Below are 19,582 nucleotides of genomic sequence, written 5' to 3' on the forward strand. Positions count from 1 at the left end.
TAGCTAGAGTTTCCACTGTGGAAGCAGAAATTTTTTGATTAGGAACTACAGCATTTCTTGCATGAGTCTTTAATTTTTTCCCATGCTACACACATTTCAGTCTACTTCTAATAGCGGTATTAATTCATATACATACATATTGCTGGTTTGATAATTTCTTTCTGCGCCCTTCTACTTTTCCTCCAATGTCCTGATCCCAGTTCATCTATTTGTAACAGCTTCTCAGAATTCCCTCACATAGGTATTGAAGATAATTTCTGAGGCTCACTAGTGGGTTTGGTACAAGCCTCAAAAAGCAGTGTTTGATGCAAGCATCAGCAAACAGCATAAGATGGGTAGATTTTACATCTACTCCAGAAGAGTAAAGAAGTTAATCTTTTCAAAATAAGGCGATGGGATGTTGATTTTTGTTTTTCTGATTGTTGTTTGTTTGTTTGAAGATGGAACTTACCTTTTTCAACTGTGCTTCCAACTTACTACACTCTTCTTTCTTTTGTTCTATGGCTATTTCTAAAGACTTAAGTTTGGAGTCTCTTTTCAGCCCTGCTGATGCCAATGAAGATGCATGTTCTTTGAGATCGATTAAACTAGACTGAAAAATGACCAAGAGTAAAAAGTTAATTCCTAGTCACCAGGAAACCAACTTATTGCCAACTTAGTAAGCACTTGGATCCTGTTCCCCGCCCCTTACCCAAAAAGAGTTGACACAAAGGTAAGCATTGATAGCAAAAGACACCGTCTTGAGAATACAACCAGTTGGAACCACAGGAGCTGGCATGCAGTGAAACATAGAAACATTCATAATACGAACAAGTTGGCGTTATTTTCTGGAAGTACAATTACTTTGAAGTCTATTGCTCTAACTGACAAATGAATACAGGAGCAACAATGGAGAATTTTAGCCTACTGGAAGCTTATGTAAAGGAAAAAGTAGAGATAATGACACACAACTATGGAAAAGTGAAGCAATATTTTATGTACAAAAGTGAGGACTATGAAGAATGCTTAAGAAAATAGCAGCTCAGAAGCTGACCACTGAAGTGGCAGAATTTCAGTACTTAAAATGATTCAAGAGTAATCCTTATGGACTTTCATCATAATGACATAGATAGGACATAGATTTTAGTGAAAAGACTGACCTCTTTTTCTGTCAGTTCAGCTTGTAAAGCATTAACTTTCTCCTTCAGGTCTTTGTTTTCTTTTTTATAAGATTCAATTTCTTCAAGTCTTTCTCTGTCATCTCGCTCCCTTTGCTCCTTCAAGCGCTCTATTATTCTTTCCTAACAAGGGAAATAATTGCAAAATGGAAAAGTTTGGAATCATTTTAAGAAAAGACAGAATAAAATTTCTTTACATTAAGTAGCACTTAGAAAAATCAACCTTCAGAAGCAGAGGATGATTGTGTTAATGGTGTTAAAGTCAATGCAAGATTTCCCCTGATTTCAAAAGCATCAGATCAAGGTTTTAAATACTTGATAACAGTAACATAGTACACAAACTTTGTTAAATGTCTATACTGATTTGAATATGCTTAGCCTTGTGTTAGATATGGAAAGTTATTCATCTCAGTAATGTATTTCTTGTACCCATAAGCAACTGAAGTCTTCAATGAAAGTTCAAAACAGAGAGGTTTACTCAGCTTGACTTTGGTTATATTTTTTGAATGCCATACCCTCTATAGCAGTTGCAAGAAGTTTTCAAGGTTCCAATCTAGTTAGAAATCACTTGCTAACTATCAGTAATTTACAGATTGCATGTATTATATTTTGAGAGGACAGAAAAAAAAAAATCTCCAAGAGACAGAAAAAGTACCCTGATACAAGTTATGATATCCAAAGGAAGATTTTTCTCCATCTAATTAATGGTAACCCTACATACTTTTAAACTCAACTATGTTTTTAAATATTTTGCTGACTTTCAGTTACTGTTATAAGGTTTGCTGAAAATCACCAGTCAAGGATTTGGTGATGAATGAAATGTGAAATGTGAAAAGCAGATGCAGTAGTATGGTTTTGTTAAGCTTTGATTACATTCTTCAAAATCACATTCTACCAATACCTGAAGAATGCAAATATTAATCAGAGAAAAATATTTAAGGTAAAATAAAATAACTACTAAAATTGCATTTGAATTAGGAATAGGTCAATTTAATCAGAATATCAGAGGAACTACAAGTATCATTTGGGAAAGTTAAACCTACACGGGACAGAACTACATCCTGACTGATGAAGTTGTACACTACCAGTGGCGTGGCTCAGGTAGAACCATCAGCATGCTCACAGATCCTATTCAAGTCCTTCTGTACTTACACTTGAAATCTCCAAGGAGGAGTTTAAGAGTGGGATCAATACTCAAAATAGAACTGGACAAGACTGATGGAAGCCTAATATTACTAGAAAGAGAGAAAAATCTCACGCTAATTCCCTCTGTCCATGATTCCTTATACTGCCATTTATATACACACACACTTGAGATATAGACACAGATATATAAACACACACATAAACATATATGGACTACATGTATTTACAGTTTACCTTTGCCCACATCAATATGCTCTCAGCTGTGGTCATTATATCTCAACAAACAACACAATGCATGCAACATGTCAGCAGCTGTACAACCCATATTGATTTGTAATAAACTTAGTCATTATAATGAAAGAAAAAAATAATTCATTATCAAAGTTAGATGAAGTAGTAATAGTGTTTTTAAAAAGTGTATATTGTTCAGACAATCCTAGTTATTAATTCATTTTCTCCATACAGGAGGTATGACGTTCCTCCAAGCCCTGGAAGTTCTTCTGAAGATTGCTTCTGTGCTTTTTAAAGCTCAAGGCGTATTTTGCAAAAAGCCAACAGTCATAAACTGTCAACACTTACACACATAAAAAAGAGCCTAAAATCAAGGCTGTGATTTTCATCCCAGTGGTCTCCAACCCTGGAGATATTCAAAACCCAGCTGGGCAAGATCCTGAGCAAATTGTTCCAGCTGACCCTGCTTTGAGCAACTGGGTTGGGCTAGATAATCTCCAGAGGTCTTTTCCAGTCTCATTGGTTCTGTGGAATAGGCAGAGACATTTTCTAGATGCTGTACCTCAAACACTGGTTGTTTCTCTTCTGCTAAGTCTCTCTCCCCCCATTTTCACAATTCATCCCTTTGTAACAGTGACCACATCAGCAACTCTGCTGACAACTGTCCATTGCTGCTGCTTGTCTGTTCCTCCTTTCATACTGCATAGCAAAGGAACTACTTGCTAGAAAATTGAACACAGAGCGATTTCAGAAGACTGGGAAGTTTTCCATAAGTGTCCCCTTGTATTTTCAGCTTCTATATATCCACTTTCACTAAGCATCTGTTGAAGATCTTCCATTTATCCACTCTATCATTTAAATGCCATATTATCTGCATGTACAGATTTTAAAACTGATAATCAGTTTCTGTAGGAACTGAATGAATATTTTAATATTTTTAATTACTGATTTAAAACTTGGCTACACTTAAATCAATTTTACTTTAATAGATAATGAATATCCTTGAAAATATTTAAACACCAATTAAAGAAATAGAAAAATTCAGCTTCTCATATTGTTCTTTACTTATTTGGAATGTAGACCCCAGTGTAAGTGCAATTAAGCATATTAGAATTTTAATTTAAATCTTAATTTTTATATTTCCTTATTTTTATTTTAAATATTTAAAATTAACTTACTTTTGCATTATGTTTCTATAGCAAACGTAAGCTATGATGCAACACATCTTACTATATAATAAGCTGTTAAAGTCAAGTATCAAAAACACACGTGGGATTGATCTCATAGATGCTTGCTATATGAATAGTCTATTACTGGATGTGAAACTAGGCCTAAGTGCAAAATGTGATATATTTCAAATACGTTCCTTATAGAGCTGTTTCAAACATTTATGTTCCTCTGACTAATTTTTTTCTTTCATTTATGTAATACTGGCTTCCAGCTGTAATAATGCTTCACCAATAGCCAAAATCTTTAAAAATGCATCACATTGAGTATTTTATAATGTATTTAGATGTATTACTAAAATTAATGTTAATTTTTAGAAGGTTTTAAACCATTAAAGATCTTTAATAAGAAATTATATTTAAGTTTGCAAATAAATGTATTTTGAATCTTTTAGACATTGGAAAATAATCATTATATTTTTCAGTATTATATTGAATAATCCTGTAATAAGAATATTGGTATAGTTATTTTTTGCTACCCAGTTCATAAGAAAAACCTTTTCAAAGGGCTGGAAGTTCATAGTGCTACTTTCATTTTGCATCTAGCATTCCCCTGACATCAGTGACTCCCTTTTACAACCTAGCTAACTGAACATACATATTATCAAATAAGCGTTACTGTAAGAATCATTACAGAAAACAGTGTTCACTACTTTCTCAAACTTGTATCCCCACTTATTTAATTTAAAAAGAAATACACATTGATGACATACTACGTTCCACTTAGCATATAGGAAAAAGAGATACGGTCAAAACTAAAGGTAGCAGGCTATCCGTAACTAAATCTGCTTCCCAGGCAGGATCAGCTGTCTATGCACTGAGACCCCTGGCACTGTAGATGTTCCTGACGCCTGGTTTCATTCAGCTCAATGGCAAAATTCTCCCTTTGACTCATATCTGGCAGGATTTCAGGTAGAAATGTGTTCATACAGAATGAGGGTCCTTCAACAGCAAGTGCTGAGTATTACACAAATGACAAACCAGCTAATGTACTAGGTTTTTGATTTTTTTTTTAATTTTACTGTTAGCTGGCTTTTGCTAGATAGATCGGGCAAGAAAGGGGTGATATAGGACACTAAATAGCTTGAAGTTCATTCCAGTAACAAATATATAAATTCTTAATCCCTTGTATATTAAACATTAAAATGCCAGCCTCCATTAAGTGGAGTAGTTTAATAACCATTCAGAATCCACCTAGTTATATTCAGACTTAGTTTTATACCAATTCATTCTTGAAGATTTATTTACCCAAATGATTTTTTTCTTCTATGACAATCAAACATAACACTATTTCAGCTTATTAATGAACAGCATAAATTTTTTCTCAGTCAGTCACAAAAGACGACTAATTTATCTGTCAGCTGCATAAGGCTAAATGTCAAAAACGTGTTAAAAGGCCCTAATATACCATGTTTTACTTGATTAACAGCTAACTTGCAGAAGTTCCAACAATGTGTGCTTGTTTCAGTCTTATTTGCATTGGCAAGCTTTCCTTATGCACTAATCTAGGACCTCACAGGTCTAATCTATTTGCACTTTATCACAGAAGCAGAAACTGAATTGCCACAGCATATAGCTATATTATCAGACATGCTCAATTGCTTATCTGCTGTAAGCTGCTACAGTAGGCCCAACTTTATAAATATCAGCTTCATGAAAGCAACCTCTTGAGCTGCTTTGGGCCAGTCCAAGAGCTGAGATATTCTTTGAAAAGTTTCTTGTTAAAACATCAAGGAAGCTGATAGCACTTCCGCATATTCCGATTTCAATTTTTTTTTTTTTTTAATAGGAGAAAACTTATTTTTCATTTATTGCAACGTAACCTTTATTGTTGTCAAGAATATTCAGTGGTTAGGAGAGGCTCCAAACTCAGGAGTAAAGAAGTGAATTAATACCTTTTTCAGTTTAGCTCTAAAACACACTCAAAAGTGACTGAGTTGTGCTGATTTGTTTCCAATTCCTGATAAAAGAACAAATTATATCAGCAACATTGCTGGAAAATACAAGGGTTAAAAGGAGTGCATTTCAGGAAATTTTGATGTCGCTTTATGATGTCTACAGTAATTTCTCATTTAGTGTTCCCATGCTACCCAATCACCTAATATGAAAGAAAGAAAATCAGAGACAGATACTTGGAAAAATCTATTTTCATGAAGAATAAAGAGCCATATTTTCTAATTCAGAGCCAAAAAAAATCTCAATCTGATTATTTTCAAGAACAATGCACTAAAAATACAAATGCTCAAACATTTGAGTTTTGGACTTTAAAATTAGCTTCATAATTCATTCACACTATATGATCATGTTTCAATTTTATTTTCTTCCCATAGAAACTAAGAAAAGCAACTAAATTCAATTTTAGTGAACTGTGGTTAACAAAACTGATATAAATAAATTTTATTTCTATTTTAAAGGAGCTTCTCATCATGCTTTTGGAGTATTTTCTTCATTATTTTATAAAGTAAAATTCTAAAAACTACTGAATTAACAAAGAATTAAGGTAAAGCCAAAAATTGTGCCTAATCTCAGAGTAAAAAACAAGATGATATAGCCACAAAGTACATCTGCAAAGATATAGCTGCAAATGTCTGATACAACTTCTAGGAAAAACAAACAAACCAAAAAACCCCAAGCAATCAATTTCCATGGAGATAAGGTATTCTTGAATGAAAGCAGCATCCTTTCTTGGCAGCACTACAAATTGAAATTAAAAGTATTTATATTGATGCACTTGTTAACAAGAAACCATCACTAAGAGTTCTTGTTTTGTCCCATTCAAAAATCTATTTCATATTTCTACCAGTATTTGCAGTGGTAAAAGTTAATAACTATTGATAAAGTCTGTAGTCTTAAGAAAACTACTGCAGACAGGAATAGGGATAAGAAAGGTTACTCACTGAGAGCAGCTAGGATGAGTTGGAAAGCTGGACACATACAGGAACAAGACACATATAAACATAAACTGTCAAGGTATTTAGCTGCCAGAAGACATAAAATAGCTAGACATAATAGTTCATTTGGAACTTCTGGCTTCTTTCAAGTATGCCCCAGAGACTACACTTACGATTGAGTAACCTACCCTTGAAGGTGTGGTCTTCAAGAAACAAAATGGGAAAGAATGGGCGTGATTTCTCCATACAAGAATCAAAACTGTACAGAGATGCTTCCTCGTCATTGTGTCTAATGCTCTAAGATCAAGTACCCTGTTTCTCAAAAGCTCATATTAATTCTACTCTGCAGTGTTGCTTTTCTCCTTCCTTTTTTTTTGGGGGGGTACACAAATCATTCCTCAACTGTAAAAACATTTCCCAGTATCACACAACGACTGGTCACACATTAAAAGTTATAAAGCTCATTTGTAGAAAAAGGCTATTCTTTTATAATTCTGTGTATATTTTCCTTAGATTAACAAAATACAATTTCTGAAGTAATATAGAACGATAAGCTTATCACTAACACACAGAGAACTTCCCTTTATACACTGCCATCTAACATTTATAAGTAACAATCTCTCCATAAGTGATTTAAACAGTCACCAGAAACCACAGCACAGCTCAGCTTCATGCCACTTCTCAAAAGCACTGGCTTACAAAATACACCATCAGCTGCAAAAAGACAGAGATCTCCGTGGCAGAGGAAAACATCCCATGGTACTCATTGTATATGGGCCCCGGAGTAGCTTGCAAACACTGCAGGAAAGATGGCATTCTCAGCTGCCGGTATGTAACCAAAGTACTTTGTACAGAATTCAACCTTAGGGACCTCATGGGAGGTCTAATCAATTCCACTTGGAAAAACCACTAATCAAACTGATTCTTTTAAGAAGTGTCTACTCATATACATCCATGCAACTCCAAATGAAGCAGATTTGAATTGAAAAAATGCACTTCAGAGAAGGATCTAAGTTTATCTATTTTTTCCAAAACATTAAAACCAGCATAATTTATTGGACTTTGAACCTTTATTAGAGCAATCAAATACAGCTTGACACAAAATTTCCATACCATCAGGGTCTCTACTGTTGTCACATTTCAAGTTATCATATACACAAAAAAATTCTATAGCACAATTTTTAAACAAACTCTGGGACAAATCCTCACTACGCTATTCAAAAGTAATGCATCCCGAGTGTCATAAAATGTTACAATTTGTATGTCTGATAAGAATAGAATATTTTCTTTTCAGATACATACAAAACGTATTCAAAATTATAAAAACTTTTACAGCCACTGAAGTAATAATAATGCCAACTTTTCTCATTGACCAAGCAAATGTTAGTAAGGTGATTAAACATACAAAAGAAATCAAAAATCCAACATTAACATTTTAGGTGTTAGTACCAACACCACAGCGTCATTTTAAAGTCATGTACTGTCATAAATACTTTCATAGGATTACATTCTGCAGAATGGCACATAATACTTTAATTAGTTGCACTCACCTGTGCACATTTAAGAGGTACATATTAAGATCTGTGAGCAGCAAAAAAGAGTACACTTGTACTAATTTTTTTGGCATACAAATTCACTTGTATTATCTCGTATTCACTGGAATATATGTGTGTGTGTGTATATATATATATATATACACACATATAAACTGGAAGAAAAACCCTGACCTTGCAGAAACTGGTAGGAATGTGACCAGTAACTTAAACACTCCAGGTGCACCCCTTCTGCTATGTATTTTCAAATTAAAGGTATAAGCTTTTAAAGAAAAAAAAAAAAGTAATTCTCCATTTGTTTTTTAATGAAATACAGTTTCTTTTATAAATTAAGAGCAGAAAACCAACCGTGCTAACAGCAAGCCAAGGTAACAGTTGGTACAGTCACTTGCTGTTGGCTCTCCAGTTTGACTCTGCTTAACAGACAAAAGAACAGGATAATCAAGATCACAAAGCTGCAAAAATACCCCAAACTCTACCTTCTTTAAGTCAGGTGTCCATGGCTTTCAGTTCTTTCAGGGAACAACCACTCATTCCATTGACTAAGGGAAAATCTTCCCATGACCTGGGCCATTTACTTGCCCCATTTGAAAGGACAACCTTCTTTACCTCAGAGTCCTGTTCCAGTTTGTCAGCCAGGAAGCACTCGTTGCTCATCCTACCAGAACACAGCCACCTGCTTTCCTGACAAGGCCCATAGGCTTTGTTACAGGTGCCAGACCAGCTCAAAAAGACTTTCTCTGGACACGCTTCACCCACAAGAGCTGCACATAATGCTGTTCCATGAAAAAACATTACCTTTTCTGACAGAGCTTCTTCTAAGGTTGCTAGTGCTGTGTCTGTGTTACTAGAATCCGTCTGCAATGACTTCACTCTGTCTTTTAGATTAGTTAGTTGTTTGTCTTTGTCCCTAAGTTGCTCCTGTAGATTTTCAATCTGAAAATAAAACCAGAAGATAATATTAATCAACTTGTCTTCACATTCAAAGAAGGACTTGGGTGCTATGATCAACTGAATGTATACATACCAACAGATGAGACATGTGCCTCAGTGTACTGTCATGTTTTTACATGGTATAATATCAATAGGTTTTAATTTCTGTATTTTCTATTTTGTTTCCCTTTGCTAAAAAGTATCATTTTCTAATAAAGTATAGGCAAAATCTCAGTGCAGTCAGGTATTTTATTTTTTAAATATTTTCTGATATTAATCACTTCAGTTTAAGGTACCGCATTATCTCAGTAATTCAAAGTATGTGTGGAATTACTGCTTTAGATTATTCTAGTTGCAATAAGAAGGAAAAAGAAAGGGAGAGGCAAAGCGAGTTCAGTGAGCCCTAAACTGAGGAAGAAAGATCATAACCTACCTGTCTAAAAACCTCTTCTTCCACAATGCCCTAGCTGTAAAGAAAACTCACCTGGACAAATCCGGATGTTTACATTTCAAAAAGCCAAACCCAGAAACAAAATAAAACCCCAAAGGCCACCATTTCCATTCACTTTCTTCATCTCCATGAAGATTTAAGGTATGTCACTCTATTTTGGATATTAAAATGGCTTTAAACAGGTCTAGTTCTTTAGTAAGTACTTAAACGTACTGCTAAGGTACCTATAAACACACCAATTTGTTAAACAGGTGATGATTTGCAATGGTCAAGTCAGAAAGGTTTTGCACAAAAAATCGTCCACAGCACCATGTGGATTTTGGAAGCAAATCTGCAAAAAAGCACTCAGCTTCTGATTGCCATGGCAATCATCTTCTGTGGCTATAAGACACTATGACCTTCTGGGTATAATGCAGAGAGAACATGATACGTCATATGTGTAAAATTTTATTAATTATCAGAAGAATCAACTTCCCTTCATCCTATGCATCCAGTGCCACTCACTGTTATGGCACTGGCATAAAACCAAAATTTGTTCCATAATACTTAGCACAAATAAATAGTAACAGGAAAATTAACTAGTCTATTATTTTAGTATGCTATTTTATATAATATGACAAAATATGCCTAAATCCATAAGGTATCATTTGTTCAAAACTGGTTTTAAATATGCTGTTACAATTAGACAAATTATTAGTGTCAACAGAGACTCAAATTCTTACTTTCATCTGTGATTTTACACTTTGGATCATGTTCTATTGCTACTGAAATGAATGAAGCTTTACTGTTCATTTCATACATAATGTAAATTTTCTCATGGCCAATATCATTTCCATTTAAAGCAATTCAGATCTTAACAGAAGCAGGCTCATTCATAATTACTGCTAAAGTGTATTTAAAGATTCTTTTACAAACCTAAAGCTGAATTCAATATATGTGCAGATCTGCAGCAGTCAAAAGTTATATCAATAAAACTTTGGTCTCCATATGCAAAAATGTATCACCATAATTAAACACACTTCAGTTTGGGGCATATTTTGGTAAAAATTCTCCTACTACTATGTTACACGTGTTCAGGAAAAAAAGCCTGAAGTTAAGTTTTGACATCATATGTGTCTATAATGAACAAATTGTAAAATCCACAGTACAGCTGTATGCACTGTATAAAGTTTGTTTAAATAAATTTAAATCTTAAAAGAACTTAAATAAAAATTCAAATAAAAGCAAAATAAAATTTAAAAGTAAATTTGGAGGAGCACATCCCAATTAGAAATTTTTTATAACAGTATGGCAAACACAACTATTGCAACTTTTTTCTTTTTTTAATATACATAGTTTGGTATGTCAGATTACTGCTAAGGGCCAAAGATTCCACTTGCTCTGTAAACTATAAAATACTAAGGTATATATAGAAAGGTTTTTTGGGAAGACCTGACATAGAATAGCTCACTCTTGCAAACGACCTCTCATAATATTTCTTTTCGTGTGTGTATTTTATACAGATACAGAAATAAGATACATGTGTTAATGAGTTAAGAACTTTTCATTTTATAGCATGTGTATTAGTCACATCTAAAATTACATTAACTGGCATTCAGAGGACTACACACTATGTTTCTTTCTTTACTCTCATCCAAGTACTCATGATTCCAACAACTACCTCATGACACCCTGTGGAATACTTACGCAATTGCACATTTCAGCCTCACCAAAATAAATTCTCAAGCAAAAAAGGAAATAAAACAAGAGAGTGAATATTGATTACATGTTCTTTGAAACAAAGTTAAGGTCTGGTCCTTTATTATCATCAGCTTGACCTACCAGTTCTAGGCACCCTAAATTAAAGTATTTATTTCCTATGCATAGTGCTTATCTGAATTCCACAGCATTTACACTATTTCCTTCCTCTTAAAACTAATTTAAAATATGATCCAACCCTTAACGAAGAAAACATGTTCTAAAATTATTCAGCATTTACAAAATTCTTTCCTCAGAGGTAAAGAGAACAGGCAACAAATTAAAAACATCCCCATTGAATCATAACTGCTTTAAAAGAAGTCATTCGATAAGTAGTCCATAGAAAAAATAAGAGGAAAGGATCTGATTATTCTTCTATTTGTGCTATATAAATCTGAAAGAAATAACTTGATGGGAACAGGACCACACTGGGGTATGTGAAAGTAGAATCAGTACCACAGAGTATTTGGGTTTTTTGTTGGGATGGGCACGGATTAGTAAAAGATCTGCTAATGCAGACAAGATTTTATGACTAGTTAATCACAAAAGAGTTCTCTCAAAAAGGTTACTGGAGACAAAGAGATTGAGCAGTCACACATGCTGAAATCTTGGAACACCAGATAGGATTTAGTTCTTCCTTGGTTTTTTAAACCCAGAAAGAACAACGATTCCTCTGGTAACCTCTATCATTCTCCAACATATATTTGAGTATGGGTATATATGTAAGGATACCATTTTATTGCTGAATAATGACTTACTTTTGAGCATGCCTGAATTTAATTTAGGACAGGAACTATCAAGACGTTCTTAATCCCTCAAGCACTCATATTTTTATCTGAGAGAAAATCAGTTACTGTGTAATTTTGTCAGCATGTAATTCTTACCCCTGTAAACAGCTATGTCCCTGTGCCGTGAGTTGTATGAAAAGAAACTGCTCCATTCTTTCTGTGTTTCAGAAAGTGTGTCTATTCCCAGAATTTAAGAGAGACTTTATTCCTTTTTTAAAAACAATACCCTTACAGATAAAGTCTTTCTTATGAGGCATCCTGAGTCAATAAACTGCAAGTGCTAATCTTGTCACTTTTTGGCAACAGTCTCAGGAATGGTTCCTAAATACCCAAGGGATTAAACTAAATCTCACCCGCAGACAGGCTTTAAAATTCTACAGTAGCCCAAGTTCTCAAAAGAAAATTACTTTCATTATCAAAATTAAGGTACTGTACTATGGAATTTGCAAGAAAACTACATAATGAAATAAAATGTTCCATGCTATAACAATTTGCCTTTAGAGATATGCATTAAAGTATAGGAGTTTAAGACAGTATAAGAGAGAATTTATCAGAGACTTCCTAGGCCTAGCTAGTGAAACCGTAAAGCCATACAGTCAAACTTAGCTCCATATATTTTCCTCCCTGCTCTGTATTTGAGTTTTAAACAACTCAGACAAGTATTTTGTAACAATGGCTTTTTTAATCCTAAAAATTCATTTTGCTCTATTCCAAATTTACCTAGACAGAACTCTTAATATTTGTTTCATATTAAAGCACAGGTCATGTCTGTTCCAGTGAAATAGATCAATAATAAAAGATTAGTTTAATTTAAATTTAAAATTGAAACACAGGGTAGGAAACAGATCTTTTGTCTATATCATTTTCATTATTTACTAAAAAAATATAAATCTTACTATTTTAGGAAAACAAGTTCTGCTGAAAAATTTCCCAAGTACCAATACACTCTACTTTAAACAGTTAACGGAATTATAAGAAAACGAGATTTAATAAACAACAGCATTGATCCAACATAAGCATTAACTACGACTACTTTAAACCTTAGTATTCATTCTCAGACTTTAGCTGCTGCCTCATAGACATAGATAACAAAAGTCAAAAAAAAAAAAGGTAACTATTAATCAAACAGAAAAAATAGTTAGGTATAGTTCAAACGCAAATACTCTAAATGTCTACTTATACACAGTTTGTTTTCATTAGTAAGACTCATGATAAATGTTCTGTCTCATATAGGTCTTTTCAGAAACATCTCAGTATATCCCAGAACATGACACCAGCTTTGGTAGTGACTCAGTAAAATAGATGTATCTACAGATGTTCCTAACATCTCTGTTTGTTTACATGTGCATGAATAATTTGCAATAAAATACCCAGAAAAAAATGAAATTACATGTCTATACCATGAGTGTAAAAATATTACTACCTGAAACTGTAATATACAGAGGTATAGTTTTTGGAAAGCACTATATCTTTTTAGCCAGAAATTTTTACAATGTACAGTTATTAAATATCAAGTCAGTCAAAGTATTTTAAAATTAACAGGCTTACAGCAGCTATTTGAAGTTTCAGCCTATGGGGAAAGAAGGAGAAGCTGTGGCTTCATAGCTTTCCACTAACATTCATGATAGGACCTAAATACATTTTTCAGTTTAAGTAGGATTTCAGTCAACAAAATAAGCTCATTGAAGGGCAACCTATGCTTCAACCATTTGACATTGCAGAATTGTCTTTTATTTTGAAAAAGAACAGCCCCAAAGGTACTTCATCATTCAATACCACTAATTTTCACTTTGTTTTTCTTCCTATTATAGTTAGACAGACAAGCATTTATTAGGAATAATTTTTCAGAAGTCAAAATACATACATCTAAACTTGAAAAATTAAATGTTATATAATGATATACTATAAAACTCTTTAAAATATTATAAAATGTGGTTTTGCTGCTTGCAACTGAACATATTTATTAAAGTGTAAGATCTGCACTAATCTTTGGCTTTACTAAGGTAATTGGAAAAAAGCTTGCTAATCTTATGACATGATAAAATACTCGGATTTCATAAGCAGTTCCAACAGCTACCAAAACGCTTGATTATTGCTCAATAGAATAAAGCTCCTTACCTATAGTAGCCTATTGCATAATATATTCTCAGTTTACAATATTTCCAGAGTGCCTTCCTGTTGCTACCTTCCAAATTGATATTTTCCAAATTGGAGTAACATAGAGGCACTGTACTTACTTCAGATTACCTCATGGTTCAATAGTATCTTTTATCTTTATATTCTTTCATCACTTTGCCCCACAAGACTTTCATACACATCAGAGGTTTCAGATAGCCCAAAGCGTATGACCAACTCAATCCTACACCGCCAATATGACAGTGGGTTACTGAATCAGACAGTAAAGGTATTTGTAAAGTTGTCCATAAATTTGACATATCCCTGTAGTTATGTAAAACAACATTTACCATGGATATGGTGTGTGCACAAGGAGAAAGCAGACTGCAAATCAATGAGTCTGTAAGGTTTTCACAAAAGACGATTGATCGGTCTGAATAGTTTTTACCTCAAACTTCCTTCAGGACTACAGTCCAAAGTAGCAAAGTGCAGCTGCACAGTGACTGTCACAAAGGAGCTAATGAAGCAAATGCTGCTTCAAACATCAGCCCTCACATTAAACTGATGACAAGAGCAATACAGAAGTCGCATGAGCTACCTTCCCAACTCACATAATCCAAGCAGGAAAGAAAATAATCCTTCAGAATTTTGCTTTAATTGGCAAGCTTAAAAAACAGAAAAAAAAAAAATAAGACCATAATAAGAAACCAGAAAAAGAGGTAAACAGTATTTTTCCTGAGTTATATTTATATTGTTTCCCTCTAGAGTTACAGCATTTCTATGCAACACACTTTCTGCTTCTTCAAGCTCATTGAGTTTTTGCCATTAGGATTACAACTAGCACTGTGTTTTGAAAATTTACCTTTATGGTCATCTATTACTCTTATATTAAAGACTTTTTTTTTTTTTGTTTAACCCACTACATTTACATTATTAAGAACCACCTGGCCATGCCCATTTTATCCAATATAACAGAATCATTTTTCCTTTTGCTTCATTTCAAGTTGCTAATCTTCACATGTGAACTTGTCTCTAATAAAGTAGCAAGTGCTTTGGGCCAGGAGGCTGTCAGTTTAAACACAGTTTAACAGTGTTTAAGCAAAATAAGGCTTCAAATTCTAATTGGTGCCTTCACAGAAATACTGCAATACAAAATACTACATCATTTCACAAAAGAAACTGAAGCATTTGTGACATGATTTTTTTTCTCAGTGAAATCAATTAATGTCTATTTTTCATCACACTTTATTGGGTAATGTTATCGCATTATTTATTGTATTAACGTATATAATGTATTTTAAAAACAATTCTGTATAAAATAGCTCCAATAAAACAATACAAACCAATAACTTCCCTAAGACATACCTTTCTCTATACTTAAAAAATGCTACTATTATCCAGTTTTAACTCTGTCAACCAAGAACTTACAGGGAAACTATACCCCATGGATTTATGCTGTCCTCTGTAATATGCACTGACATGTTAGTAAGCCAAGTGCACCATTTCATAGAGAACAAATGTCAAGTCCTGGGATGACATACTAAGTACGACTACTTTTGTTAGGCAAGGCTCTGTGTAAAGACAGTTGTGAAAGACTGGATGAGAATTTGATCTCTGCCTTGCTCAGGGGCTAGAATGAATTATCTTCAAAAAATGAACACTGTGAAGTCAGCTGAAAATCTGAGCTAGATGAAAGAGTGCTTGCTTCGTGTTTGTTACCACTTGTATTCCAGGATTATCCAACATTTTAGGAAAGCTATTCACTCATGTATTCATCTCCAGTCTCAAGTTAACCTGCAAAAACTTTCACTAACGTACTAAATAAAACATTAAAATGCATACTGCAAATTAACCCACATAAAAAGTTAATGGAAAAACAAATCAGTATAATGGAGATCCATATTATATGTTTGCACCTGGTATGAAATAATGCAAAAAAGGGAGGGCAATCTATTTTTGTTTATTCACAAGCAACAATATATGAAGCTGAATATGTAAAATTACAGGACATGAGACAGATTATTAACTGCATACACTCTTCAAAATAAAGAAGCTGTGCAGTGTGCATGGCTAACTCCTTATGTGACTGAATAAGGAAGAAAAATATCTGAGTATACTACCATTAGAGAGAAAGCGGACACGAAAGATGAGAGGCAAAAATGGCATCATGCCTCTATAAGAGAGAGTTGGAAATTACAACAAATATACAAAGATCACAATACAGAAAATAGTACTTTGGATGAAAAAATGATGCTCTTACTACTGAATGATAAAGCTGTAGTCGCAACCAAATGTAAGAAAATACCAGACAAACAAAAACAATTTACATAGATGCTGACATCTGGAGATGGGAATTTTCAAGGAATTAAATGAAGATTAAATGCATTTCTTACATTTCCTTTTCCCATTAGTTGACAACTAAATAAACTGATTTCAGAATTCTCACATACTTCTCAGGTACAGTAACCTGAAAAGAAATGTCTTTGCAGAGTTGCAGTATGTGAAGCCCACTTTCCACAGAAGCTCTATAAACAAAATTTCAGCCCTTGAACCCCTCTTAGCTGTCACAGAAACATATAGCTGTAGGGCCCTGTCAACTGCACAGGACTAATAGTTGCTTTTATATTGTAACTTATTACAAGTGTTTTGTCAGGTTTGCTTACAAGAAATCTCTGTCCTAAGGAGCAAGTGATTTAGGAATACAGGGATATTTTAACATCTAGAAGACATTCTTGCTACTGAATAATTTAGTCCTATATGTTCACTCTGTCTATCCATCCATTCGACAGGTCACTCAACACATTCACCACAGTATGGCTGTAAAGCTGGAAAGAACAAAAAGGATATGATTAATGAAGATATGAAACTTAGTGTGATACTAAGCTTCTGAACAGATGTTACACAGGAATTAAACTTTTCTGAGGCAGGCTGAGGAAAACAAGCATGTCATAGAAACAAGAGATCTACTCACATAACGTGCAAGTATTTACCACATCATTATAAGTTCTGTATGCTTCAGTTTGTTAAATGTATGGAGTATCAACCGAGTATTAGTAAAATCTTAGGGGAAATAGTATAGAAGCATAAAGTATTATTACATTATCTAAAAAAAAATCCAATAGGATTGGAAGTTTACCTAAAGAAAAAAGAAAACATATATGTCCCTTAATTTGGGAGAGGAGAAAAAAAAAAACAAAGAAGTAAAAGAACCTACGAACTGTTGATCACTAAGAGAAAACACGTATTGTTTACTGGGAATATGCAGTCACATTCTCTGGTCAGTACCTGCAATAAAGTTCTGTCATATGTGACTATAAAAAAAAGTTTTCTTTATTTTATAATCAGAATCATCAGCCTACTATTTCATGTACATGTAGAAACTGAGAGCATCCTATTGCATCAATAAGTAGAAGCAAATGCAACTAAAATTGGGGATCAACAGTGATATCTTTTCTTCTTTGCCTTCCAAAAGAAGCATGTATGTTCCTTTTACTGTGCAATCACTGCAGGAAATATTTCACCCATTTTTACTTACTGAGAGTTTCTAGAATCCTTCCATAGTACAGGGTACAGGTACAGGAAGGATTCAGAGGAATCAACAAGCATTAAGAAAGATGACGTGTGTGCTGAGTTTTCATACAGAGAGGAGAAGAAAACACCCCTAGGGCTGCTTAGGGAAGGGATCTGCCCTCAAGTCAGCTGATACTTTTACGGGGCTATAAAAGCAGGTCAGTGGGCAAACTGAGCCAAGAGAGGAGAAGGCTGTCACACAGAAAGGAACTCCTGGACTGAAAGTTTGGCTTCTGTTGCCAGACTCCAGCTGAGAAAGAGTTGGAACTTAATGCTAAAATTAACCTTCACCAGGAAGCTAGCCAAAAGAAGCCTGGGCTGATAATATCCACTTGTATATCTGGATATACTCAGTCTTTGTCTCCTTCTCTTCAGGGACCAATAAATTCTCTGAACAAAACAGCTTGACTCTTGGACTCTTCTAGGCAGGACTCACAGTCTTGCGAGACATTCATTGAAAAGTTTTTGCTCTCATTATATGTATTTATCATGATATAATTCAAAATGCAATAAGTATTTTCCAGGTAGTAAACATAATAATTCAAAATAGACTACCACATAATTACAGTTATGACAGATGAAGACGTGGACATACATTCTTAACAAGCTAATGCTTCTTACAATAACTGTCTGTGTATACTCAGGGGCAGATTTTCAAGCTGGGTTGGATGGGTATGAATTGCTACACCTCACAAGATTTTACATCATGCAGGGTAATGACTGATTGCTGATCTTTTCTTTGAAGTCTAGCCCAATTGCACATTGAGAAAAAATACAACCTGAAAGTATGACTTGTATTATTTCTCCAAGTTAACCATGAAAAATCATACTTTCCTGCTCAATCCCACCTTTCAGGTATTTCAAGACATCTGATGATTTGTTATTCATGGCCATTTTGTATTATTTAGTACAGGTGCATATAAAGCAGGATATGTTAGCTTACACAAGAATTTTTCAATAAGATTTTGCATGGAAAACTGTTATACTACGTCATATGCAGCCAGAGAAGTATATATACCCTAATACATTCTAATGTAAACTCACATGTAGAAAGAAGCTGCTTTGGCATACTTACACTTTTAATACAAATTATTTAAGATGAACAGTGATATACCTTTTAGTTTGTATCTTGTCATTCCTATTATGTCAGTATGGATTGGAAAGACTTGGGAGCTTCTGCCCAGATTAAAAAATTACAGCACATCTCATAAAAAAAAAAAAATCTACCAGATGCTGGGAAGAGAGAGGCAGCAGATAAGTTGTAGACAAGTGCTGGGCAACAGGGAATACTGAAAAGGGAATCTACAAAGGGAATAGAGAAAGAATAAGCACCTCAAGTGCTGCAGAAAGAAAGCAAGAGCCAGTTAGACAGTAGTATGGGAAATCTTCCAGAGCAATGAACACAGGAAATCAATATGCTGGATACCATGAAGGAGAAGTACATACACAAGGTGTATGTTGTGTGCATTATTTTAAAATACACATCTATATAAAGAGAATTATATATAGAAATAGAAAAATAATATAAGCTTTAAAATAGATGACCAATCTGTCCTGAAAGCAGATTTAGGATTTGGTATCCAAAGTATCACAAGAAAGAAGCTAAAAAGCATATTACCTCATTTTAAATAAAATTATTTTACTTTACAATATATTATCAAAGTCAATGTAGTCATTAAAGAGCAATATAGTCCTGAGTAATTAATGAGAAGCACTCATCAATGAAAACAAAGCAGTAAAATAGAAATAATCTCCATCAGTAAAAGACTAAAAAGAGTTTAGAA

The 19,582-nt window shown here is 33.9% G+C and overlaps 1 protein-coding gene across 1 annotated transcript in view; it reads right to left on the reverse strand.

The window, feature by feature from the left end:
• Positions 1 to 19,582, reverse strand: part of ERC2 (ELKS/RAB6-interacting/CAST family member 2) — a 409,803-nt gene that overhangs the window by 199,422 nt on the left and 190,799 nt on the right. The window contains exons 8-10 of the mRNA XM_086470650.1: positions 9,003 to 9,140; positions 1,140 to 1,280; positions 452 to 592 (exon numbers count right to left, since the gene is read on the reverse strand). Of these exons, the coding sequence (XP_086326776.1) occupies positions 452 to 592; positions 1,140 to 1,280; positions 9,003 to 9,140 (420 nt within the window). The remainder of the gene's footprint in view (positions 1 to 451; positions 593 to 1,139; positions 1,281 to 9,002; positions 9,141 to 19,582) is intronic.

The sequence above is a fragment of the Leptosomus discolor genome, chromosome 9, assembly GCF_034619465.1.
Source record: "Leptosomus discolor isolate bLepDis1 chromosome 9, bLepDis1.hap2, whole genome shotgun sequence".
NCBI lineage: Eukaryota > Metazoa > Chordata > Aves > Leptosomiformes > Leptosomidae > Leptosomus > Leptosomus discolor.